Source organism: Coptis chinensis, chromosome 5 (assembly GCF_015680905.1).
Source record: "Coptis chinensis isolate HL-2020 chromosome 5, ASM1568090v1, whole genome shotgun sequence".
In the NCBI taxonomy this organism is placed as follows: domain Eukaryota; kingdom Viridiplantae; phylum Streptophyta; class Magnoliopsida; order Ranunculales; family Ranunculaceae; genus Coptis; species Coptis chinensis.
In genome coordinates this window covers 95,288,338-95,314,593 of record NC_141460.1, presented here as the reverse complement: position 1 = coordinate 95,314,593, position 26,256 = coordinate 95,288,338, and the positions used below count along the sequence as shown (strand labels likewise).

The 26,256-nt window shown below is 34.2% G+C and overlaps 1 protein-coding gene and 1 long non-coding RNA gene across 2 annotated transcripts; both read left to right on the top strand.

Moving 5' to 3' along the window:
- Positions 1-2,906: 2,906 nt before the first annotated feature.
- On the top strand, positions 2,907-13,364 carry LOC147500426 (uncharacterized). Its single transcript, XR_015194677.1, has 5 exons — positions 2,907-3,014; positions 3,167-3,277; positions 3,353-4,134; positions 12,964-13,057; positions 13,157-13,364. It is a non-coding gene; the product is annotated as an uncharacterized LOC147500426 (long non-coding RNA).
- Positions 4,595-11,794, top strand: LOC147500427 (uncharacterized). The gene is made up of 11 exons (XM_086560888.1): positions 4,595-4,668; positions 6,734-6,879; positions 7,912-7,986; positions 8,111-8,216; positions 9,965-10,175; positions 10,267-10,317; positions 10,530-10,607; positions 10,679-10,729; positions 11,199-11,262; positions 11,339-11,437; positions 11,532-11,794. The coding sequence occupies exons 1-9, from the start codon at positions 4,595-4,597 to the stop codon at positions 11,223-11,225; spliced, it is 819 nt and encodes a 272-aa protein (XP_086417014.1). The 3' UTR covers positions 11,226-11,262; positions 11,339-11,437; positions 11,532-11,794.
- Positions 13,365-26,256: the final 12,892 nt, after the last annotated feature.

Genomic DNA, 26,256 nt, shown 5'->3' with positions numbered 1-26,256 from the left:
TATAGTCGATTCTCAATTTCGCATCACACCAAAAACAACCTCATATACTATTATCATCATCTGTCATGAGCCTAAAAAAAAAGACTTGTTGACTTTTTGCTTACTTTGAAAATAACTAAGAAGACAATTTGCATCCCCTTGCTTTAGAAAATCGATACGCCTTCTTTGAGCAAGATTATTAGAGTCTATTCAAGTAAAATTTAAGTTCTGGCTTCCACCTGCTTCGGCACAAAAGAAAGCGTATATGGTGTTGGAATCTCTTGTGTATTTCTAAATACTAGTGTGTGTGTGTGTGTGTGCAAAGTGGAGGAGATGAACAAATAATGTTCTATCCACTTTAGTGCATAGTAGATAGTCCCACATTGGTTATCCACCACATCGGGTAGGGTTCGGGCCTAGGCTTGGGCTTACTGTTGTGGGTAGTGGTTTGACCAATAGCCTAAACTTGTTTTGCCTTTTTCTTGAGCAGCAAGTTTCAGTGTTCTATTAGGAGTTGGTCTCTCTTCCTCCTAACCTCTATAGCCTAAACATGATATTTGTAACGTATTTTGTAACGTATGGCGGTGGCGTTACAAATACCTAAACATGATATTAAGGTATTTGTAACGCCACCGCCATCCGGTATTTGTAACCTCTATAGCCTAAACATGATATTTGTAACGCCACCGCCATCCGGTAGTTTTCTCTTCCTTCTCCTTTTCCTTCTACGGTTTGATAATTTTCATAATCTAATTTATACTTTTTCGCTTTTTTCACACTGCTAGGTGTTTAATACACAACTAACACTAATTTTGGTGCTAATTGCTTCAGTTATAACAAAATGTATGATTTTTATCTTAATATTTTGATATCTTGTACTCTTCTATGGAAAATTTCGATTTTTATTTTCATATATTGAGTGTTCTGTAAGTCTGCTGAGTGTTGGAATTCATGATTTTAGTAATAATATGGTTTTGTATATGTTCTTTTCCTGGTTTGGGGATTATTTTTCAGTCTTCACTCGTGCTCTCTCAATTAAATCTAGTGATTTGGTGGGCTTTTCCAAAAAATGGGTAGATTTACTTATAGTTGTGTAGTTTTTTTTTTTTTTTTTTTTTTTTTTTCAGATTTTGAATTTGTCTAATCACCATTCCTGAATTTTGTGTGGTCTTGAGTAGTTTAACTAAGTTATAAAACCCATCAGCTGTTTGAGTATATGTCTTTGTGGTTTTTCTCTCTGTATCTGTTTATGAATCCTTTCTTGAATGCCTTTTGTTTAATATGGATGTCATAGTGACTTTTCTATGTTCATACTCTTTTGGAGATTGATTAATAACTTTAATATGTGGATGGTGTTTATGAAATACTTTATTTATATATTTCATAATTTTGATTCTGATATATGTGTGCTTGTCCTTAGCGGTGTTGAAGAACATACTAACCCATTTTTAACTCTGCCTGTGCAAATCAATATAATTGGTTTGCACTGCCGGTCCCAAGCCCGGATAAAGGAGGAGGGAGGATGGTGGTGCCTTGGACTGTTTTGCCATTGAACGTTGGGGATCTCGTACTAAAGGTGTGTAGTCTTATTATCTGTTATGCTACCCCAAGCAGATGGATTTTTATCGTCTGTTATTTCTCTTTAATGGTTTCCTTATTACAGTTCCTGTTGATTCATATTTGAGGATTTCAAGAGCTAATATATTATCCCTCCGTTAGGATTCCACAGATCATAAAGTGCCAAAAAGGTTCCGTTGCTTTCTCAATTATACAACTTGTGGGAATTATTGCAATAATGTCGCAGGTTGCATGGCAGGGTTTTGCGTTTTTTATACCTGTAATTGGATCCTGCATTGGGTATCAAGTAATGCTTAATTCTTTCACATTTTATCAGAGATTCAAACTTTCAATTAAATCTTGTCAGAGATCCTTACACTACACCAGAATTGCTGAAAAACGACAGCAGTTTAGGACTGTCCCGACCGTCCTAAATTTAGGATTGGAAAAACGGTCGTATATGCCATTAAGCCGTCCTAAACTAAAATAGAGGACGGGTTTTTGTGTAGTAAATACACGACGGTAGAGGTCGTTCTAGAACTCGTCGCTGAGGTTGTGGGGCTAGTTTTTCATTCTGGCCCGCACTGCATTTTCATTTCGATTCAAGCTCATTGTTTTCCATTAAAAGCTCATTATTTTCACTAACAAATCCTGAAAAACTAGTGGAAAGAGAGAGAGAAAAAAAATGGGTGACTTGACTGACTTCTAACAAGCCGTTAAGAGCTTCTTCAAGGAACACAAAGCTTGCGAGCTTCTCTGAAATTGTAAGCTCTCTCTCTCTCTCTCTCTCAAAACATAATATTTATTTAATGATTTTAAAGCTTGAAGTTTGTGTTTTTTTCTGTTTTTTTGTTGGTAAATTGTTGTATTGTTCACTAAACTGATATGGGTATTTTAAACTTCGATCAAACCAAGGGTTCTTTCTCCAAATTGAGGTAAAAGTTCTTTCCTTTTTTCATTCTTTTTCATTTCTTATTGTTTAATTACTATGGATTCAATGGGGTTCGCTGAATCTATCATGGGTATTTGTTATCTCGATTTTTCTTTGATGGGCATGAAATATTCGTCTATTTTTTGGTATTTGGGTTATGTTAACTATGAATTGTTTGGTGCTAGTTGTTTTAGAGTTGCTAGATCTTGGTTGTTACTGGCGACAAATGTTGTTAATGTTGTTAAGTTGTGAGTTGTAAACTAGTTTTGCTTTAAAAATTATTTTCATTTGTCAAAATTTGGTTTTGTTATTTGTTAAAAAAACCTATTTTTTGTGATTCTTGTGTTGTTAATGTTATTGTGTATGTTGAAACGTACAATAAGTGGTCATTACATTCCATTTCAATTCATTTGATTTTATTAATTGGGGTTTTTAGATTAAGAGGTTAAATATGTATATGACTGTCGCTATGAACAAGCTTTGATAGCTCGCCTTGTCTACCGTCAATGGAGGGAATGTAACTAATGATCTTAAGGCTCTTAAACAGGTATTAATTGTATCTTATTCAAATCATATTGTTGTGCTTTAAAACTAAGTATGTGGTCTTCTAGTTAATTAGACCTAGCTTGATATTTTCAACGGTGCCCTTTGTGTTTTTTGTTCGATTTTAATCTTTAATTGCTTTGTGAATGCTATTAGGTATCTCAGTCATAAGTGATCTTGTACAGCAGTTGCAGTTTCATTCAGACAAACCAAAGCATACTCTTCTTGGAGTTAGTCAAGTTTAGCGTGTGGACTAGAGTTGCATAGGTAATGCTTCTGCCATGTTGTTTGCATAGATAATGCGTTTACCGTATTAAGTATTATGACTTGCATGCCTTGCAGATCTTTTGCAGGAAGGCCACATTTTTTGCTTCCTCTGGGGTCTTTACGTTTCTGGTACGTCTAAATCTCCTATTTCCAATAGAAAAAAACAAAACAATATGAGGGGAATTCATTACCGAAAGTTCTTTTTTTAACCCTATATATGTCAATACACAATATAGTCAGACATCTCCTACTTTATGTAATGGCTTGTTCAAGTATACATTTATTTCGGAAATAAGCTTGACACGAGTTTCAGTTTTACTATGTATAAGTTTTATGTTCTTATTTTGCAAAAGGTGGATGCAACTTATATTTTCTATGATTGAGGTCATGGTGATATCATAGGATAAGCTTACTTTTGTATCTCTTCTTTAACTGGAAATAGAGAACATACAATATAATTCTCGTTGAGTAGGTGGCTTTCTGTAAAACCCCAAATGTTGGGATTTGTTTGGGTCGGATTTAGTTGGGCCTCTACTTTTAATAATGGGTCTATGGTGGACTAATGCATGGCAAGTGAAATAACCCATGAGATTGTGTTGGAAAGAGATTGCTCTTTTGAGAACTCTCTATTCGGTTTTCTCTTTCTAGAAAATTTATCGGATAAGACTAATTAAAAGAAAAACAAATTTAGGGGATGCTTTTCATTGATGGTTTCTTCTTTTTCTTTATGTAATCAGTACCACGGTGGAATTCAAGCGTCAAGGGAGTTGTATTGCTAAAGTTTTAATTGAAGAAGAAATGTAAATCAAGCTGATTATTGGCGGATTTGAAATTGATTTCGACTAGACTTGATTCAGGTGAGTTGATTCTCATGTTTTCCCTGCTAAAATTGATTTGGGGTTGATATGTTTCTAAAACTTAGAAACTTGGGTTTGTAGAGTTTGAAATTATGACAAATAGGATAACTTAGTTTTGTTTGTCTTTCCTTTTTGTGGTCTATTGTGCTGACTTGTGTGGATTTGTGAGTTGGAACTAGGTTTTGAGGTTCAAATAGAAGTTGTAGAACTCTTACTTAACTTTGATATCCAATTGGATTTGTTTCAATCCAATATATATAGAAAAAGATACTACTGTTTTAGCACAGCTATGTTAACTAGGATTTTCCAGCCCATGTTCTGTGTTTAGTCGGCTTCCTTAAAAAAATTATGTGGAATTTGCTTGATTGGTCTGAACAGAAGCTGTAGACTTTGGAGTGAAGTTTTATATCCATTTATGATTTTCTTGCATCGGGGGTGCGTTCCTATTGGAGAGTAGAAGATGAGCAGTACTAGTAACGATCGAGTTGAGGTTCGTGTACTTGTTGGACAACCAACAATCTGGGACATTGTCCGGTTAGAGTTCGGCTTTGGATAATTTTCTTATCTTTTATATATTTGTTAGTTAACTTTTGAGTTATAAGAAACATTGTAAAAGAGAACAATGAGTGTTTGTAATATATTTTGGAAACTTGAGCAATGATGTTGTTCATGTAATAGATTTAGAGACATTTATATGTATCTTTGGCTTATTGCATAGGTGTATTATAATGATCTCATTTTGTAAACTTGTTACTTGAATGTTCTGGCATTTAGCAAGGTTCTCCTACTCATTATATCTTGGGATGGTTAGCTAAGAGATATAGTGGGTTGGGGCCTTACACTTTCCATATGGGATTTGAACTAGGTAACTGTGTATATAAGGTAGATAATGCTAGGAGGTGCTCATGGTATATAAGGTACTTAATGCTAGGAAGCACTCCTCCGGTCCAGACCATAATGAGTCTATGGAGTCTAAATGAACATAGTGATTCCTGGGGTATCTCTTGAATGAGTTCAGGATGTACAATTTCGACATATAAGTTAGAGCTAGATTCAGGTTTTGACTTCCTATACATAAAAGTTGGTTCTGCAAGTTCTTTGTTTTACGAACCAAGTTTCATCGCATTTGGATATCTGCGTCTGACGTTATGCTTTGAGAAAGAGGAGATGTTAAGCAATTGAAGTATTTTATTATATTTTCTCAACACAATTGAAGTGTAAATGTTCCGATGAAAGTGTCATATGATCGATTGAAACTGATTTGAAAAATATAATGTGTATCGACTAAGGTTTTCTATGCGTTTAATCTGAGTTTTGGGTCAATCTGTAATTTTATTCGATCTGTTGTCTGCTTATTTCAATGGTTTTATTGTTCTAATATGATATTCATTTCAGTCATACTATATGCACCCGCCTGCATTCTCACTTACAGACTTGTTTACTGTTGTTGTTTCTTGTTGATATTCCTTTATATATATATAACCCGCCTGTGTCCACGCTTATACTTGTTTTGATCAATTTTCTCTTCGAATATTCTGTCAGCTATTACTTAATTTTTTTACCATGGCTTGTCTGAGATGCTACACTGTCACTACTACAAAATGACACATATACCACGGTCAATAAGAACGTTTATACCACGGTTCTTCCAAAAACCGTGGGAAATACTTATATACCACGGCGGAAATTTCTTTGGTCATTGGTTTACTAGTATATGCCACAGTTACATGAAAAAAGTGGGATAAGTTGGGTCATATACCATGGTTAGTTTTTTTTTCAGCATGAGAGTACTCCACATCCCCACTACCTTAAACATAAACAGTGGTATATAAATTTTCCACTTTCTACCGTGGTTTATGACTTTATGCCAAATAGTCAAATATGCGGAAAAAAAAAATACACAGTACGAAACTCATTCAAATTGGATTCCCGCTATTCTCTCGGTCTCTCCCCACAACTTCTACAGTTCTACGACTATTAGGATTCCCGCAACAGTGAGAAAACCCATCGTCACTACACCATAACAGTGCAAAGAATTGGATTTCTTCTCGACCTCAACTCAAGAACACAACAAAGAGAAACCCTTCCCTCTTAACTCCGCATGATGTTTTCTCCATGTTTCTTGATCTATTCGAATTCCACCTCATTTTCATTCATCTTCCCCAAATTTCGATGAAATTGAACTACACTACACCATAATAGGATATTTGCAACACGCACCTTTTTTGATTTGCAACGGTTATTTACCGTTAGTAAGTTTCCAACGTTAAATAAGCATTTGCAATGTTGTAAAGCGTTGGTTTATTTGGGTGAATTTCCGAATTAATTGCTAACGTTTAAAAGGCGTTGGAGAAGTGTTACAAATTAAAAACTTGAAAATTTAGTGAAATAGGAAAACCAAAAAAAAAATCAAATATAAAACATAACTTTCTTTCTCTCCTCTCTCTCTCTCTCTCACTCACGCATCTCAAGACCCTAAAATCATCATCTCGATCCAACTAATTTTCGCACCCCTCAAAACTAATTTTCGTGGATTAAAATGGTATATCCTTGAGTTCTAGCTGTTATTCAATTTTTTGATTTGTTCAATTTTTAACAGAGAAAAATTGAATAGAGAGGACTTCTCTGCCACTACCATCTCTATTAGAAATATTGATTACCTCAGTATTCTTCCAATTGGCCGGAGAGAGGCCCATTTCACTGGCGAGAATGTCGAAGCTCAACTTCTAAATCTTCTTCAAAGCGGTATGTGTAGTTTTTTTGTTATCGGTAGGACATCAACAATTGTTCTTCGTGGTGGAGCTGAAAAGGTACTCATTTTAGAACATCTATTGTTTATAGATACATTTCATCATTGCTATAAATATTTTCATCAATTTTACAGATAAGAAGTCTTTGAAGTTGGGGCTGAAGATAACTTGTATGTGGAGGGTTTTGCTTCAAATGTCTTTTTGCAAAGGCCGATAAGCAAGACCGGGCGCAAGTGCAGATCGTATGTCAAATCCTTCACTTTCTATATCAAATTATCTTATTGGCGGCGAACACTACACATTGATTGCTTCACATGAGCATGACATTGATATGCCATTTTATAATAACTTTCGGACTTGTTGCGAAATACTGCAAAAGCTTTTACTACCGCAAGCATTGTCTTTGAGATACTTAACCGGTTTGGTGAACTCCACTGATGTGAGTTCCAAGTTATATTTCTTTCTAAATTTATGCTCACATTCACTTGTTCTCCTTTTAAGTTTATAGACACTTCGATTTTAGACAAGAATGAAGTATGGCAATCGATGTTAGATCTCTTGATTTCTTAAAGTGTTTTGGGATTTGCATTTGATGACATTGATGTATAGTGTTTCACATTAATGGTACCCTCTTCTTTGACAGCCTAGAGCGAAGTAGAAGTATGTTGTTTGGAAAGCGGCGCAGAAATAAGGAAAGCTTTGAAAGAAGGGCGTAAAACCTCGTGCCGGCCCCGTGGTGGTGATATAGATCTGTCGGCGTCCTCAAGTTCACCAATTGTGTGATCTAAATAAATCTCGTTGTTAACGATTACTCATTGATGAACATCCTCTGTTTTCATTTCAGTTTATTGAGGAGGCCGGCCGAAGTTTGCATGATGTGATTATGATAGTCGGAAGGGCTCTTAAGAACTCCACCGTTGTTCTTTGGTGGTGGTGCTATTGATGTATGTGACATCATTATTATTTTTTTTTTGGTTGGACATCAATATTTATCACTAAGACATTAACCCACTTTTGACTTTTTAAGGGACTGATGCCCGCTATTTCAGTAGCTATACTTGCAAGAAGAACGCAAAGCCCGATGGTGTGTCTATAAAAGAAGGTCCGTCCATAATAAAACTGTGGGCTTTTTACTTGATTGCATTCTTTACTCTTCCTTCCACCTAAACTTTCATAACTTTTCTTTTTAACCGACACCTGTATTTATTCTGTTTGTTGGAATGCAGGATCAAGTGTTACAATGGTCGCTTTTTATTTCACTGCTCAAAATAATTTCATTGCACAAACTGGTGATCCAACTGGAACTGGTAAAGGCGGTTATTCCATCTACAAGTAAGAACAATCTTCATTCATCACTGTTATAGCTACAACTACTTGTTTATATATATATATATATATATTTTATATGTTTTTACCTAATTTGAAATTACTGGAAACTCCTTCGGTTGAAATTTTCATTGGAGTTAACTAATTTGTGTGATGACAAGAGATTAGGAAAGGAGTGTGGACAAAATTATGATGCTACTGATATCCACTTTAATATTCCATATTCCACCATTTTATCTTATTTTGTATCAATTTTTTAATCGCAATGCTACATTTGATGCCAATGTCGTCAGTTGGATTAATTGTTGGATTTTGGATCAGATTGGGCTCTTGGGCCCTGGGTTTAATAAGCAATATTTGATAGAAATTGCAAGTATGCAGAGTAGACTGGTAGTTAACAGCTTGAATGTTGATCAATTTTTTTTTAGCTTAGCAATTAGTTGTACGGTGCATTGGGTCCAGTTAGTTAAAATGAGTATTATATGGAGATGCAACTGACAAATTCGTTAAAAAATATAAAATAAAATCTGTTTTGTGATGATTGATAATAGGCTAGGGCTATAGTGCCAAAGATGATTGATAATAGGCTAGGGCATTCATACGTTTGCACTCAAAAGCTCCAAAGTATGAAACATCAGCCAGGGCTTTGACTCATTTCGTTGTGTTTTCCGCTCCTGTAGTTGGGCGTGCAGTTCAGGTTGGAAAGTGATTGATTTCACTGCCTTTTCCGAGGCAAAAGCCAACAAGTATGGCTGGCTAAACTTTATAAAAAGTCTTGGGCCGACACTGACGAAGAAATATCTCCATATCCCAATAGAGAGTTCTCGCTAGTACAGAAAGAACAGCTCTTTTATGTGCAGCAGTTTTAGTACATATGGTAGTTAGGGAATAGTATTAGTGATATACTTCTCTGTAGCTCGTATAGTACTACTGTACGATAAGGAATCGTATTAGTTATACAGACTACGAAAGGTACATATGTACGCTAAGGAATATAATAAGAGATACTAACTACGGATCTGGGATGGGAGCCTAATCTGTATGGGGATGGGAGCCAAAGCAGTATGGGAGTCAAATAAATTGGTGTCATAACAAATAATATGATTTATCATTTATAATAATGAAGGAGACTTAAGAGAATGTAATCATCATCATGAGACGCCTGGCTCAGTTCAGCACGCCAAAGACTAATAGTGGAAAACTCTCTGTGATTTTGTTCATAAATGAAGATCTGCAAGTGAGAAAGGAAAGGAAGGAATAAAATAATTAGTAGATAGAGGCGTAACACGTTCGCTACCGTATTTTGTGCATCAATTCCGGCTAGTTACATGAGAGGTGAACCTGTGGAAGAAGTTTGATGCAAGGGGTGGCAAAATTTTATATATTTGCCATGGTTGTCAGAGAGCTTTCCATACAGATTGTATGGAAGTTGCAGAGCATGATGTTCCTACACGTGGCTCATTTTGCCAGTTTTGCCTCTGTAAGAAGCAGCTGATTGTTCTCGCAATCATATCAAGTTAGCGACAAAGGTAGTCGACGGAGGAAAGAATCACACCGTATCAGATAGCAATTCTGAAGCTTTAGAATCTGTTGCTAAAGTCGAAGTCATTCAACAAATGTTTCTAAATTACTTGCAGGATGCTACATCTACTGATGATGCACATCTTTTTGTTCGTTGGTCCATAAAAGTACTGGAACATCTTTTTGATAAGGTTTTGTGTCCGTCTTTACTGATGCTTCTGACTTGCGTGTAGGTTTTATCTTTGCCTATGGTACAAAGATGACCCAAAATCCCAAGAGAAGTTTATTTACTACCTTGCTAGGCTGAAGTCAAAAGCACTTATCCGGGACATTGGAAGCGTTTCTTCATTGATTACAAGGAATTCTGCCAAAAAGATTTCTTTAGCATTGGGGCAAGATAATTCATTTTCAAGAGGATTTGATAAAATTCTTTTTGTGCTTCTGGTAAATATGATACAGTGCAGCACTCTCTTATTTTTGAGATCAAACAATTGCTTATATTATATTATTTGTTTGTTTATTTATTTTTTTGCAGGCAAGTTTAAGGGAAAACTCTCCTATACTAAGGGCCAAAGCTTTACGTGCAGTAAGCACAAGTCCTTGTCTTTCCAGATATTTTGCTATAGTTTGGATAGTTTGCTCCCCCCCCCCTCCCCCTCCCCTCTATCTCTCTCGTTCTCTCTACTTGAAAATGGAGAGGACACTACAAAGTAGCTTGATCCATTCTCGTGACTTGTCAATTGTAGCTTAATTTTCTACACGATATTTAATTTATCTGAGGAATTACAATTTCGACAGGGTGATAGCAAAGGATCTGTGAAGGGTGGTCATGGTAGAAAAGAGGCTGCTGGAGTTCAATCGAGTCAAAGTTCCCAGGTATTATTACTTTTCAATGGTCTTTTGGGATTTAAAGAGTTGTTGTAAATACGGGTAATTGAATTTCACAGCTCACTCATCAGGGATCTTTTGGGCAAGGGGCAAGTTACATCAACTCTCCGGTAAGGACACCCTATCTGATATTACTTTTTTTTTATTGTAGTGCAACTTAGGAAGTAAATGATTGATATTTTTTTTTTCCTGGTTTTCCATTCATATTAATTTGGTTTTGAAGATACTGCGAACCACCTTATTCCTTTTTGTTTCATAATGTGTCAAGTTGATGATTATCATTGATCACCCTTACCATAAAAAAATGTTAATTTATGGATGGAGTAACTCGTCTGATGAGGGACCTACTTGTTTACCCCTATTACCTGGTGGTGTTTTGCTTTAATCTTTCTAGTTTCTTCGATTCTCTTTCAATGCATCTATTCTCAAACCTCTTGGCAGCCATGTGTGAGGTGAAAACCTGTATGTACAAACTATGTGGGAGTGAATCATGTTTCGCTTAATAGAACGTAACTTAGTTTCTATTGGTTGTCTCTAAACCTTGTGAATTAAATGTTTTGCATTTATCTAATTGTGAAGTGCGGTCTTCACATTGCAAAGGGTTGATGGGAAATGAGTTCCGCTGAAGTGGGACAAGATCAAGGTAAACAAATCCTACACATTATTGTCTTTTTCTTTGAAAAGTATATGTTTACATATGTTGTGAGTCTATGTGTTAGGGCCCATATCAACTAGGTGGCACAGAGTGTGAGTATTATACAATGAAGTTTATGAGGGAAATAGTAGAAGCTTGTTCAACTGGATCATTTGAAAATAAGGTATTCGAAAGTTTTGACAAACACTTTATTTGGCTCAATGACTTCGCTTTATTCTTATATAGTAACTCCACATGTTGTGTTTTGACTCATCCAGATAACAAATTTAGAACTGAAGGAGACATACACGCAAGATGAACTTGACGGTGTTCGACTCGATATTATTCAGTTCATCCAGGAAAATGGGGTGCTTCAGTCGGAAGCGAATGAGGATGAGTTTTAGCTATGTTCGGACCCCTCCAGTTTAATTTATGAGTCTTACCTTTTTAATTTATGAAAAAGAATTTGAAGTTTGTTTTCTTAGTGCACTCAAAAAATTAATGAAAGTTTTTTTTTTATTATTATTATCTTTTTTTGCAATGTTTGATAGTTTATTGTACATTTTGGAATTTGTTGGGAAGATGGAAATGTTGTATGTAGGCAAAAGCTGTAAATTTTTGTTATGCGAGGTTCGGTTTTAAAGTGGAAGACTGTTACTACCATTATTATATATATATATATATATATATATATATATATATATATATATATATATATATATATATATATATATATATATACCACGGTTTGGCATAAACCGTAGTGTTTAGTATAACTATATACCACGGTTTCAATAGCTTATATGCCACGGTTATGTTGACAACCGTGGTATATAATGGGCATTACAAACCACGGTTTTTTGAAAAACTGTGGTATCCGTTAAACATATATACCACAGTTTTGTTATTATTATATACCACACCACCTATTGTCACGGTTGTATAACAGTGGTAAATATATTTATACCACACTTAAAAACAGTGGTATAAGTGTCATTCTGTAGTAGTGTGTAACCTTGTTTTGTTTCCATGATAGTAGTATGAAGCCATATATTTCCTAAATTTCTATGCAGTTGTTGGAGAGCTTTTAGCAATCTTTTCCTACATTGAGTAATGATATGCTTATAGGGAGTTTTAAATAGGCCGACTCATGGCAGCCATAAAGAGCAAATACTAAAGCAAAATACAGTAAGAGAGAGCACTACAAACAGAGTGCAAAATTGCAAATTGACAAAGGCTTAGGGGGTACTAAAAAGAGATCAGAATTTACAAGGGTGTACCAAGAAGGCATAGGGTTTAACTTTATTATATGAGGCTATTGATGAAGAAGGGGGGATGGTGTGATTTCGACACCGCCCCCACTTCCTCCTGTCTTCCCCAAGTAATGATCTGCTGGGCAGTCTGCTCCGAAAAGATCCATCAACAATGACACTATTAAGATAGACAATAGCCAATCCTTATTGCAAATGTCTGGGGTCAGCTGAATGTATCTCGTAGCAACTATTTTTTTGTTTGACGTGGTAAACAGTCATTTTTTCGAGGGGTGGTACTTTAAGGTTGCAATTCCAGAAAAGTGGCAAAGTTTTCTTTATGCATTCATTTGCGAGTCCTGCATTTTGGAAGAAACTGATTTGCGATGTTTTTCGCTACTGTGTAATGATTGATTTTGGACTAATACCTGGGTGGCTGGGTGTTTGGTTGTTGCTGCAGTGAATTACCAAGCAATGCTGGTTGATGGAATAGATAGTAGGGAAAACACACGAGTAGGAGTGGAGTGGAATTTCATGTCATGGATGGTAACTTGGTGAGTATAATGTGTTTGTGATCTCATTAAACCAATGCAATATATGTTTTTTTTTCATTCCTCAAGAAGATAATCAACTTTTTTTCTCTGTTTTTGAAGGCTATTCTTGTCCAGCATCCCGACGCTGATTTCTCTAACTTTTTCAACTTTGAGTTGAATGAGGAGAACTGGAAAGATTACTACAAACTGCTGGTGAGTGAAAGCTTTTGTCCATTTAAATTTTTTAATATTATCAATTGACTGATGGAGACATATTATGATAACACAAGAGCAACTTCGTCTGGAAGTTACCGTATATGCAAAGTAAAATCCGTGTTTATGAAAGTGGACGTTCCGAGCAGGTATACTTCTTCGCGCTGTCGGAAGATAATTGTTATTCCATGCATATTTAGGTAAAGATTACTACAAACTGCTGGTGAGTGAAAGCTTTTGTCCATTTAAATTTTTTAATATTATCAATTGACTAATGGAGACATGCATATTATGATAACACAGGAGCAACTTCGTCTGGAAGTTACCATATATGCAAAGTAAAATCCGTGTTTATGAAAGTGGACGTTCCGAGCAGGTATACTTCTTCGCGCTGTCGGAAGATAATTGTTATTCCATGCATATTTAGGTAATACTTTAGCATATTCAACTAATATATAATTTCGTTAAGCTATGCTTAACTTATTCTTGACCAATTTGATTACTTACTAGCTACCATATTAGCACTACAGTACACCAGAATTTCAGAAATATGACACTCTTGGGACTATGTACCCCGTCTCCAATTAGGAATGAGAAATGCTGTCTTAAGTTGTTTGAACCCCGTCGTACTTGTTTTTTAGGTTGACTAAAGACATTAGTTATCATCCCAAAATAGAGACGAGATTTATTGTCATTCCCGATTTATTATCGTAGACGGAAGGCCGGTAAAGACTTTGTGAAGTAGACTAAATATGAGTCCACTGTTTGTTATTTTCTTGTAGTGATGTGAAAGCTATGGTTTGCAGGCTTAAGAAGATGGTTATGATTGGAGATGGTGCTACTGACCTCGAGGTAAGAGAATTCTTCCAAACCTCCTTTATACCCAGATGGTGTTTGTTATAAAAGTAAAATATAGGCTACCTTGCATATTTTCAAATTTTGGATCCTAGGGAAATGAAATAAACAAACTTCTCGGTGGAAGTGGATTCTGAACAGAACAGTCATGCATTATTTAAAAAAAAAGGAATAAAATAGTCATTAGTGGCATGCATACTGGTTTGAATTCTCTCAATACTAAAGCCCCATGCTACAAACACGAAGTGGTAGAAATAGTTCCTTGTGTCTGGGCTATTAAATCGTTGAGTACTCATTTGCTTTTACAGGCTTTTACAGACTCAATTGTCGAGCATGTTCATGGCATCAAACCATTCCATCAGGCCAACAGAGGATTTGGACTAACTGCACACATTGTTGATCATTGTAAACTGGTCTTTAAATTTTCTCGAGGGACAAACAACATTTAGGTTAGCATTTCTTTGTTCCCTAATTTCCCTTCTGGCCATTTCACCTTCAGTTCATCTCTATATTTAGATCTATGTACTTGGGTGTATTTGTAATTAGATAAAATTGACATGAGTTTCTTTGTCGTTGCAGGATTTCTATGAGGATTTATGGGGAGATTGAAAGTGAACATCTGTGATAACTTGGCTGACCATATGGTAAGTTATCTTTGATAGTGTAGTGCACCCCAAGTTTGTATGTTTCGTAAATAATGAAATTGCTTCTTCTGTTGGTAGGTGGGCAATGTGTATGTTCAGTTGAACATCTTTGCAGACTCTGATTCTTTGTTTAGAGTCCCCATTGGAAGGTTTTATGCAGGTTAGTTATCATATCTCATCTATCGTTTAACAAATAAGACTTAGCTTGTAGTCAGATAATATAGAATATACGTGTACAGTTAGGTAACGACTTTAATAGTTTACGACAATGTTCCAGGAGTTTCTTGATAATGTTTTAGAATCGATTAAGGATGTATACAGTATACTTACTTGAATTGGTTATGAATCTTATAATTGTTTAATTATTAGTTAAGTTGACTTGGAGACGTGATTAAATCACAGGGCGTCCCATTATCTTCAACTTTTCTCTGGATTTTGGTGAAGCCACATGTAGGCAATATGAGAAGAATACATGCGCTGTGCAATGTATTGATTGTTGATCACATTGTAGATGAATTCTTTTGCTTTTCGGTTTAACTTTCTTTGTTGTTTGTGTCATTTATTGTATGTCGGTCGATCAAGCTTCTAAGGAACCACTATATTTATGTGTACCTGTCGAATCTAAAACTATGAGGTTATGTAGTATGGGTGTGTGGACCATACACCCAGATACCAATCTTTTAACAATGAACTTTTCTATTTGTGTCATAATATTTCACCAAAATTTGCAGAAGATACTGTTTTTATCTTTTAATTCTATACCTAGAAGCAATAGCTATGGGCTTTTCTTGTTTTTTACCGAGTAACACGAAGGGCAATTGTATCTGGTAATATTATACAATGTTTGTTTTTGTATATTTTTCTTTTATTCACTTTGGTCCAATAATAGATCTATTCAAGGGTCTCGTTATATATTTGATGTGATATATCTCTGTTTGGTTATGTATTTGAATTACATTGCCGCAAAACAATCTATTTAAAACTAACACTGCTACCATTTTCTTTCTTATTTTAATTTTTCACGTCTTAAGGGGATTGCAAGAAGGCTATTCATTTGTGGGAGCCTTTGTCTACTAGAACATGGAAAGTAGAATCGACTCCTTTTGTTGGGCATGCCGGAAGTGTTGAGGATATCCAGGTACACTCTAATTTGATTAACAAAACTTTTTCGTTTTTTTGTGTGGGTGTTTTAATGTGGTAAGCCCTCAATTTGAAGTCTATTCCATTCTAAAAGTTGTCTAAATTCCTTCATGCAGTGGAGCCCTGCCGAAGCTGATGTTTTTACGTCATATTCTGTGGATGATACGTTTGCCATATGGGATACCTATTTGGGAAAAACACCTTCAGTTTCTATTAAGGCACATAAAGCAGATGTGAAACTAACTTCGGTTAAAGGTAAAAGTAAAGTTAAATGTAGTTATTTTGTTAATCAGCGTATATGTTACTTTAGTTATTTTGTTAGGGAATAAGGTACTAAAATGCCTCCGAGTGAGGAACTAGCTTTAACGTTTAGGTGTTGGAACGTAGATGGAGAGCGAAACATGAGACCTAGCGGTTAATGAAAGGTAAAAGGTTCTTGTGTGGTTTTCTTTCGTTTCATGTGACAATTGTATGCGGATGTTGGAATATTCATGAGTTTTGTTTTGGAAGATGGGTTTTACATGTGAGTAGCGTGAAGGTATGGTGTATATATATTCGAAGTGTGGTATCTCTGGTTGGAACTAACAGAGGTGTATAACACCTTGATATAAGTGGAAGTGATGTATATATATGTTGTTTTTATTTTAATTTTGGTATATAATTTATAGTGTCTTTTGATTTGAGGATTGGTTATTTGACTTAACCGCATTAGTCGAGATGGTTAAATAGCTAGTTTTACAAATCAATATATATTTGAGTAAATGGTTCTAATTAATCAATATATTATTTGATTTTCAGGTTATGACAGGGATTTATGTATATGAAATGTTGAAAATATAAAGGAGACTCTGTCAAATTTTTATGTCTTTGTCAAGGTGTTTGACAAGGTTATAGGGTTTTAGGCGTTACATAAACTTTTATGTCTATACTATGCTTCTATTGTTACTAGTTTGCTACCATACTCTCTTTTTCTCAATTCCGTCCGAAAGTATAATGAACTACTACTTAAAAATAGGATATAAGTATATATCTATACATATTTGTTTTCTACTGCCTAACTCATTTTTATTTATTTCTATTGGTGTATAGGATGAAAATGACTTTTGATGATACCATCCCAAAGTCATCCTCTGATGCTTGCAACTACTGAAGGTGCTAGTTCTATACAAATGACGTGAAAGCTTGAGTTTAAGGACAAGTCTTATTGATTTGGAAAAAAAATGTGTATTTCATTCTTGGCAAGTCCTATTTATGAAAGATGTTTTGGTAATGTTATTTTAATAAAAGATTATGTGATTGGATATACTTGTGGGATTTCTTGTTTATGTTATGGACGATTGTAGAATACCCAATAAGTAGGGGCATTTTATATCTGTTTCAGATTCTCTCCCAAAGAGTGGTTTTGGGGGAAATTATTTTTTTTACGTATGAAATAGTTTTGTAACAGTGGAAAACCGTAACTAAACTTTGCAATAACTAACACTTACAAAGTAGTAAAACCGTTACCAAAGAAAATTAACCGTTGCAAATTCTATAAATCAGTAATACAAAAAAGCGTTACTAATTTTATAAAAACCGTTACTGATGTTAGAAAAGAGTAACACACAAAAGCGTTACTAATTTTATAAAACCGTTACTGAAGAGTAATACAATTGAGCAAAGAAAATCGTTAGCAAATATTTTTAGTTACAGAAAAAACCGTTACAATAAATAATTTTGTAACGGTTCTACACCGTTACGAATATTAATAATGAATTAGAAACGCCAAAACTGTGACGCAAAAAAACCGTTACAAATATTTTTAGTAACGGTTTCTGACCGTTAGGTATGTCCTGTTTTGGTATAGTTAAATATGGTAATCCGATTTTTCAATTGGTTAGGTATCGTATTCTTTTACTCTTTGCAATTCTTTTGGTTTGATTATATGGTGATATTCTTGCCTTGAGTTGCATGCTAGTTTTTCTTAGGAGGGAAATCCCTAAGTTTAAACTTCTTTAATAACCTAGTCAACAAATTATACATGTTTATCACTAAGATATTAATTGGTTTGATTAGAAGTAGTTTGATATTATTTTTCTTTGTACATATGTAGATGTATGTAGATGGTCTAAGAGAGACCTTAAGATATTTAATATCAATCACACTCAAATCTTGGATAGTAATTATAATGTATTCAATGTATAATTGCTTACCTCTATTGAGTGTACGTATTGTTAGACGATGGTTAAAATTGTACTATTGTGAAAATACATGTTAGATGAAGTAACTTGTATCTTATATCCAATATAGCATATGTTAAAGTTGTATAACATGCTAGTTTTGGATATTAATCATCGTGGATTTGCTTTGAACTTGATGATAGTTTATTGGTAAATTTTTCTAGTTGAAGACATTAATGGGTTAAGCCATTAGATGTTGTGGTAGTACTTGAGGTCTTGTTGATAAGGTATCCTATCTTGCTTGAGCTCATGTAAAAAAAAGGAGGTGAAGTCCTCAGTTGTTTTGCATATTCAGTGGCTAGATTTGCTTAAATATCGTATACTTTTTGTTGTGAGGGGTACAGTTAAAGTTTACTTTTTCTGAACCTATGATATGATATTAACCATGTTTGGCATGAATGCATTATTTAACATAGGCATGAAGTTTAACCATGTCATATATTATTAAGTAATGAGCATTGTTGTCTATGAGAGGAAACAATATGAGAAACAATCATATCCTCCTAAACCTAATTTAGTCAAGGAGATGTAAGGTTATGGATTGTCTTCTTAGACAATATCCTCCAGTGACTATTTTAGACAAGGAGATGTAACACTTGTGGATTGTCTTATTAGGCATTATCCTCCTATGACTATGAATAAATAGCCAAGGTGATGTACAAGTGCGTGGATTGTCTCTCTATGTAAGTTGAAATATTGAATGATGAAAAAAAGAATGATAATGATATTATCTTGGGTAAAACCTTTTTCATCTAATTCTTCTATTATTTAAAATTCATTTGAATCACTTGTGGATTTCCTTTCATATAGATAGCATGAACATAATATGACTATGTTTAATATGATCCAGAATCATAGACTTGAGTAAAGTATATTCTTGTCATAAGAGTGCATTTTATTGTTGTTGTTTCTTTTAGTGTTTGTAGCGGTATAATGTGTTTTGCATGTAAGTTTGATTAGGTTGAGTAACTATTGAACTGTGGGGGGTGGTGACCCATATGCATAACACTGTTTTACTATAGTTCATCTCACAAGATAATTGGAAAGACACTGAACTACAAAGTATGGAAAGGTCTTGGGCCTATCCAAAAATGCTTCAAAATGTGGGGGGTGTCTTGCCAAGGATATTGTGAATGAATCTAAAAGAAGTCTTTTTGAGACCTAGAATTATCTAGTAGATGTTCATTGGTGAAACTCATAATAGTGATGTTTGTTTTCAGTTGTCATGAGTGATAACAATTTTGTAGATACCACACTATTATTGAATGTCTTATATGCTAATTTTATTTGAGGTTGTGCTTTCTGAGAAATTGGCATAGAGTGGTTGAATGTTCATAATGAACTACATAAGATAATCCCATTATTTCTGCACAAGAAATTTGGAAGACTATCAATGAGTATTTCCACCATTCACGGTGATGATGTTTATATGTTTCTTGAGGAAGATTCATTAACCTATAAGGAAGTTGTCTGTCTATGAGAAGTGTCCTTTTTGAAGGATACAACTCCTCTAAATTGGACTCTTGATTTATTGGGGGATCTATAGGTTGAATTGGATCTTCAAGAGAAAACTAAAACGTGATAGTTGTATTGCAAAATACAATGCTAATAATAATAGCCAAGGGGTTTCAATCAGAGACAAGATTTATACTATTTTGAAACCTTGCTCATATAACTAGAATTTCTTCTACATAATTCTAAAGACTCTAGTTGAGTAGTTGTGCGGAACTACAATACCAAGTAGTACCAGGTGATGAGCTGAAGGTATACAATTTAGTTAAATCTTTGTATGAGTTGATTCAAGCAACTATAAATGGCATGAGCAATAATTCAACAATATATTAGTGTCATATGGATGTCAAAGTACCGTTGTTGATAAAAAAAAAATGTGTACTTTCTTTAGAGCAAAGCAAGACATATGTGTTAATCTCTCTTTGTTTAGATGATTTAATATCATGAGTGCTAGCATTGAGAATGTGTATGAGAGAGAGAAATTCCTAGTTGAAACACATCATAAACCGTCATTGAAAACGATAGTTTATTATGTTGTTAAACTCATTTCTATAACTGCTATATTCAGTTGTTAAGATGTTGACGTTTGAATATGGTTGAAGGCCACAGCGTACCTTAAACCAGACCGGCCGGATGGTATAGGGGAATTTCGGCACTCTGAGAATTGAATGACTGGTGAATATAAGAATTAAATCTCATGTTGGTCTCATTATATTGTTATAGCACTTAGTAGAAATATTTTTTCATTGAAAAGTATGGGTATTATGATAGTAAGCACGCGTGTTAACACCTTTTGTGGCAAATATCCATCTTATGAAAATAATAATCTCCTTGTGTTTTCTCATACTAAATATGTCAATATCAATGGTAGCCAATTGTACTTGATGGATAATGTATATGAGACATGACATTGCCTACATTAATGGCATCTTGAGCTAATAACCCATTGTGTCCTTATAAGGAACTTTGATGTATATTGTCGATTATCCAAGTATTATAAGCGAGCCATTGATTATGGACTCGATTTTAGTAGATTTCCATCATTGTTAGAAGGGTAATATGTTATAAATTGGATTCAGAATGTTTATGTGTTTTACCTTTGGTGGAAATTGAGTGTCTTGGATATCATCCAAGCTAATCGCCTTTAGAAAAGGCATGTGATGATCTTTGAGTGGGTTAGCAACCTCTTGGCAAATCTTCCCATTAATCTAAAAACACCTCGATGTGTATATGTTTTGCAACCGTCTCATTGCAATAGCTAAGACATGTTATCTTATGTGCAATGGGAAAAGAATACATGTAAGTTGAGATATAACTTAATCAAGCGGTACCGCTAAAGATTATGTTAGGTTGAACTTAGTTTGGCCACATGTCTAACCGCACACCACTTCTTTGGATGCATGTGGTTATATCGTCGAGGGGATGAGACTTTTGCCTTAGATAGAGGGGCTTACACCGACAAACCCCACCTTCTATGTGATTGGAGATCCCATGAATTAGGTTCAAAGGGAAAAACAAGTCACCTTGTCGCCTCGGTATGCTATTGTCTTTCTTTGAGACGTCCCACCCTATGACTAGATAGCATTTTTTTGTATACTTTGTATAACTTGAATTGCAATGAGAAAGGATGAGTTATTTTACTCTTATTGGAATCCATAGTCCATTTTTTTATAATGAGATAGTGTATTTTAACTGCAATGTACACTTGATGGATATCCACCTACGTGAATGTAGAACTGGGTCGGTTCTTATGAGTATTCAGGCAAGTACTCTAGAGCATTCATGGAACCAACCGCATATGAGGGCCAAAAAGCCGCAAACACCGCTGAAATGGCATATAATGAAAGAAGCAATGTGGTGCATGTCCTTTATTTTACTACAAGGGAATGTTGGTTCAAAAGATTTTTAATCCACCACTTTCAATGTGACATTATAAGACATGTTACCCTAGGGACCGGGTTCAAGCCCGTAAAAGCACCGAGATCTTATGCATTGTTTTTTCGATTCTCTCGGCATTTTGTTAACCCATTTTTTTCTCAGAATATCCTATTCCAAAATAGTGGGGACTATTAGTATTTTTTGAAATAGTGGGGATTGTTGGAATCTCTTGTATATTTCTAAATACTAGTGTGTGTGTGTGTGTGCAAAGTGGAGGAGATGAACAAATGATGTTCTCTCCACTTTAGTGCATAGTAGATAGTCCCACATTGGTTATCCACCACATCGGGTGGGGTTCGGCCCGGGCTTGGGCTTATTGTTGTAGGTAGTGGTTTGACCAATAGCCTAAAACTTGTTTTGCCTTTTTCTTGAAAGCGAAAAGTTTCGGTGTTCTATTAGGAGTTGGTCTCTTCCTCCTAACCTCTATAAATAGACTCGTGAGTCCATAGAGAGAATAGACTTGATCGAAACTCAACTCGCAGAAACGAAACTCAAACCAGTTCTTTTCTTCTTCTTCTTCTTCGTCGACCCGCCGAGAGTTATATTGTTGTTCAGAGGTAGTCGTTCTAGTGTAAAGTCGTGTCAATTAACCATTGAATCCTGTGAGGAAGACGTCATAATTGCCTTTCTGCACCATTGGAAGGGGCGAAATCTTTTCTTAAGAACGGCCTAATCCGCTCCTTGGTTATTCTCAGTTACTACTGTCCTTGTCTCTTCATTGCTACTACTGTCTACTGTTCCTTCTGTTCTACTTTAGTTGCTGTGTTCATACAACTATTCTAACATATGGCACTAGGCCCAATTCCAACAGCTCGCATATTGAAAATGATATCTTCTTGAGAAGGCTCGATGCCTCGTTGTGATCTTAATTGATGAAATATGGATGGAGGTTCAAGGTTATGATTATGCCCCTCTTTGGAATTCGTAACGGTATAGTTTCCACTATCAGCAAGTCTAATTTCCAACATTGCTTCACACCCTGTTATTCTTACTGCTCTTTTCTTCATTGGAGTACTTTTCTTATGGTATTCACCTTCAAAGGAACATGTTAGTTGCCTTTGAGTTATCTTTTCGTCTTTGTTCTTAGTCATTTGATTTTTCCTTATACTAAATCCAGTAGCTCTTCATTGTTGTCCATCTGGGCTGAGGAATGCTAATCGTGTCTTTTTCTTTTATTTTTTTGTTCTTTTTTGTGAGTTAGAAAGAAAAGGAAAGAGACGAAGTGGAGAAGTTGGAGGGACGAACAAAAAAGAGAGAGGGAGAGATATCACGCCCAAATATCCCGCGTAGGATTTATAGATTCTTTATTTTGTGGTTCAATTTTATTAATTATTTCGGTCCGTTAGTTTCCTAATTGAGAGTTCCGTCTCAGTTAAACTTTTGTATGAGGTGAGAGAAAACAGTGACGTATGGCTAATTGCGGTTGGACAATGACACACAATGAGCATATAGCCCAAGGAGCAAATTTTTTCTCATGGATTCACTATATAGCTTCGCTTAAAATTTAAAAAATTTGGGTGAGATTGTGAGAATATGAGTATCTTTCAACCCACAGACTGTGAGATCTTTATCAGTTAACAATAACAACACCATCTATATCAGCAGAAAACATACATACATTATGGAAATGCTCAACTCCCTCTAGCTAACGCCAACCAATTTTTTTGTGTTAATCTTTTATGATCGAAACCAGCAAGGTTTATCCAAAATTCCAAATATCCTCACGTGCACCTACGATAATGCAACCCCATGTGCCTTGTATTGTCCTCTAACATGCACTTGTTACCCACGTGCTTCCCACATTGATTATCTTCTACTTTTCCACAAAGCAAGGAATTAAATAAAGTATCAAATTATCAATTGATGCTTTGCATTATTTTTTTTCCAAAAATTAATATATTGATGCTTTGCATATATTCTTATTGGTTCTATGAATTTTGTCCCTACTTTACACAATTGTTTTATTTTTGGGGTGTTATTATTAATATTATTAACATCAATTGATTAATAATAGATAGATCGAATTAGTCAGGACTCAGGAAGAGTGAATAGGTGTGAAAATAATAGTGGTCCAAAAGATAAGGAAATTTGTTTTGGATAAGATACAGATTCGTATATGTAGCATACATGTTTGGTTTGCCAACTCTTAATTCTTAAGGATGAGATGAAACATGGATTATATCTGAAGATTATGACATTCTGCCTATTTCATACGGACAGCAGACAGACCATGGAGTATGTTTGTCTTCATTAGTAACACTAGTTCATATTCAACATCTTTAGGGAAAGCATACCATATGCCATGACGGCCCTTATCAAGCACTCCCTCTGGATATCGACCTATCCATTTGATTATCTGATGATTCAATTGATATTCAAAGGCGTGAACCTAGCTAGATACGAAGTTACGATACATCTCCATTTTACTATTCATTTATCAGAAACCATACATACAAATTTTAACGACTGACGAGTTTTATTTCGTTGATATCTACTATCTATATACTAAAGCAGAGACCTCTAATTGAGGATTTTATCTTTCCTATATGGCACTCTAATATGAGAGAGTTAGTTTTTTCTCTCTCCTATGTGACATTCCCAATATGAAAGATAGTCTTTTCTAATAAATTTTCAATCTCACATCATATTAACCGCAGAGTTTGAGTGTATTTCCAATTACATATTTTATCAAATAAAAAAATTGATAAAAATAGGTGATTTGTAAAAGGTAATTTTCTATTTTGAATCAAACACTTTTAGTGTTCAATTCTTATATATTTGATCAAATAAAAAATAGGTAATTTGTAGAACTCCTTATTACAAATCATACAATTTTAGTGTCTATGATAAAAACACCGATTTATTTGAATATATTCTTAACACGGCCTTAAAACATAGTTAAAAACAATTATACAAAAAATAACATCACAAAATATATAATAGAAAATGAAAAAAATAATAACAAGAAAGAATAATGACAAATATTTTTAAAAATTGCTAAAAAATAGGTGATTTGTAAAAGTAATTTTCTATTACAAATCAAACACTTTTAGTGTTCCAATTCTTATATATTTGATCAAATAAAAAAAAATTGCTAAAAATATGTAATTTGTATAAACTAATTCTTTACTACAAATCATACAATTTTAGTGTCTATAATAAAACACCACTTATTTCAATATATCTTTAACATGGCCTCAAAACATAGTTAAAACAATTATACAAAAAATAACATCACAAAATATATAATAGAAAATTAAAAAAAAAAAAAAAAAAAAAAAAAAAAACGGCAAAGCAATAATGACAAATATTTTAAAATATATATAATACTGAATGAAACTAACGTAAAAAAACAATTAATGGGGAACCGAAAACTGGATGCAAATGTATCGAACTAACTTCAAATAGTATTTAACGGAAAATCAGAAACTGGATGCAAATGCAAACATTAAACTAATCTTAAAAAGTAATTAATAGAAAATTGGAATATATATGGATACAATTGTATTAAACTAACCTCAAAGAATAATTAACGGAAAATCAAAACTTGGATGCAAATACATCAAACTAACATAAAAAATAATTGCTTGGCAAATCCAAAACCTGATGCAAATGCATTGAGCTAACCCTCAAAGATTAAATTAATAGAAAATCGAAACCTGGATGCAATTGCATTGAATTAACATCAAAGAAAAATTAATTATTAATTGGAAACATGATGCAAATCGTGGAACTAATATTAAAAAATAATTAATGGGAAATCGAAAACCGGATGGAACTACAATCAACTAATCTCAAAAAATAAACCTGGATGCAAATGCATTGAACTAACCTCAAGAAATAATTAATGGTAAATAGGAAACCTGATGCAAATTCATTGAACTAATCTCAAACAATAATTAATGAGAAATCGAAAACTAGATGCAAAAATGTAACTTTATCAAATAATAAACGAGAAACCGTAAACCGGATGCAAATGCATTAAACTAATCTCACGAGAATAATTAATGGGAAATCGAACCTGGATGCAAATGTATTGGCCGACCTCAAAGAATAATTAGGAATTGGAAATTAGATGCAAATGTATTGAACTAATAAAAAATAATAATTAACGAAAATCGAAAACTGGATGCAAATCATTGAACCGATCTCAAAAATAAATAACGGAATTGGAAATTGGATGCAAATCAGTATTGAACTAACCGCAAAATATAAATAACGGAAAATCAGAAACCGGATTCAAATACATTAAACTAACCTCAAAACATAGTTGGGTTATATGTTGTGGGAATGTCTCGGTAAGTATAGTTTTGCATTTAAAATGATGTTTATCTTATCTCTTTCCAGATGATTGGGAACTCTTTTGCTATTCAAGTAGCTACAATATATATGAACTTCATCTTATTAGGCAATCTCACAAAACTTCAATCAAACTTCTATTATTAAACAACAAAATGAAGTTGAATGGTTTTATTAAAGGTACATGAGTTATTTTTTTTAATGGAGAATAAGGTTTTCACGCGTATAAGAAATTTGGTTGAGTGATCAATATAATATTAATATATAAAAGTTTTGCATATTTACAAATATTTTTCAAAATAATTAATATAACAACACCGTTAAATTCGATAATCTTTGAAGATTCTACATAGTAAGTCATGCATAATTTAAAGAATAATTAATGGGAAATCGGAACCGG

Coding starts and splice junctions, on each gene's coding strand:
- LOC147500427 (XM_086560888.1), top strand. CDS start 4,595: ATGAGCAGTACTAGTAACGATCGAGTTGAGGTTCGTGTACTTGTTGGA. Junction 6,880..7,911: donor TCTAAATCTTCTTCAAAGCG/GTATGTGTAGTT, acceptor TGACTTTTTAAG/GGACTGATGCCCGCTATTTC. Junction 7,987..8,110: donor TGGTGTGTCTATAAAAGAAG/GTCCGTCCATAA, acceptor GTTGGAATGCAG/GATCAAGTGTTACAATGGTC.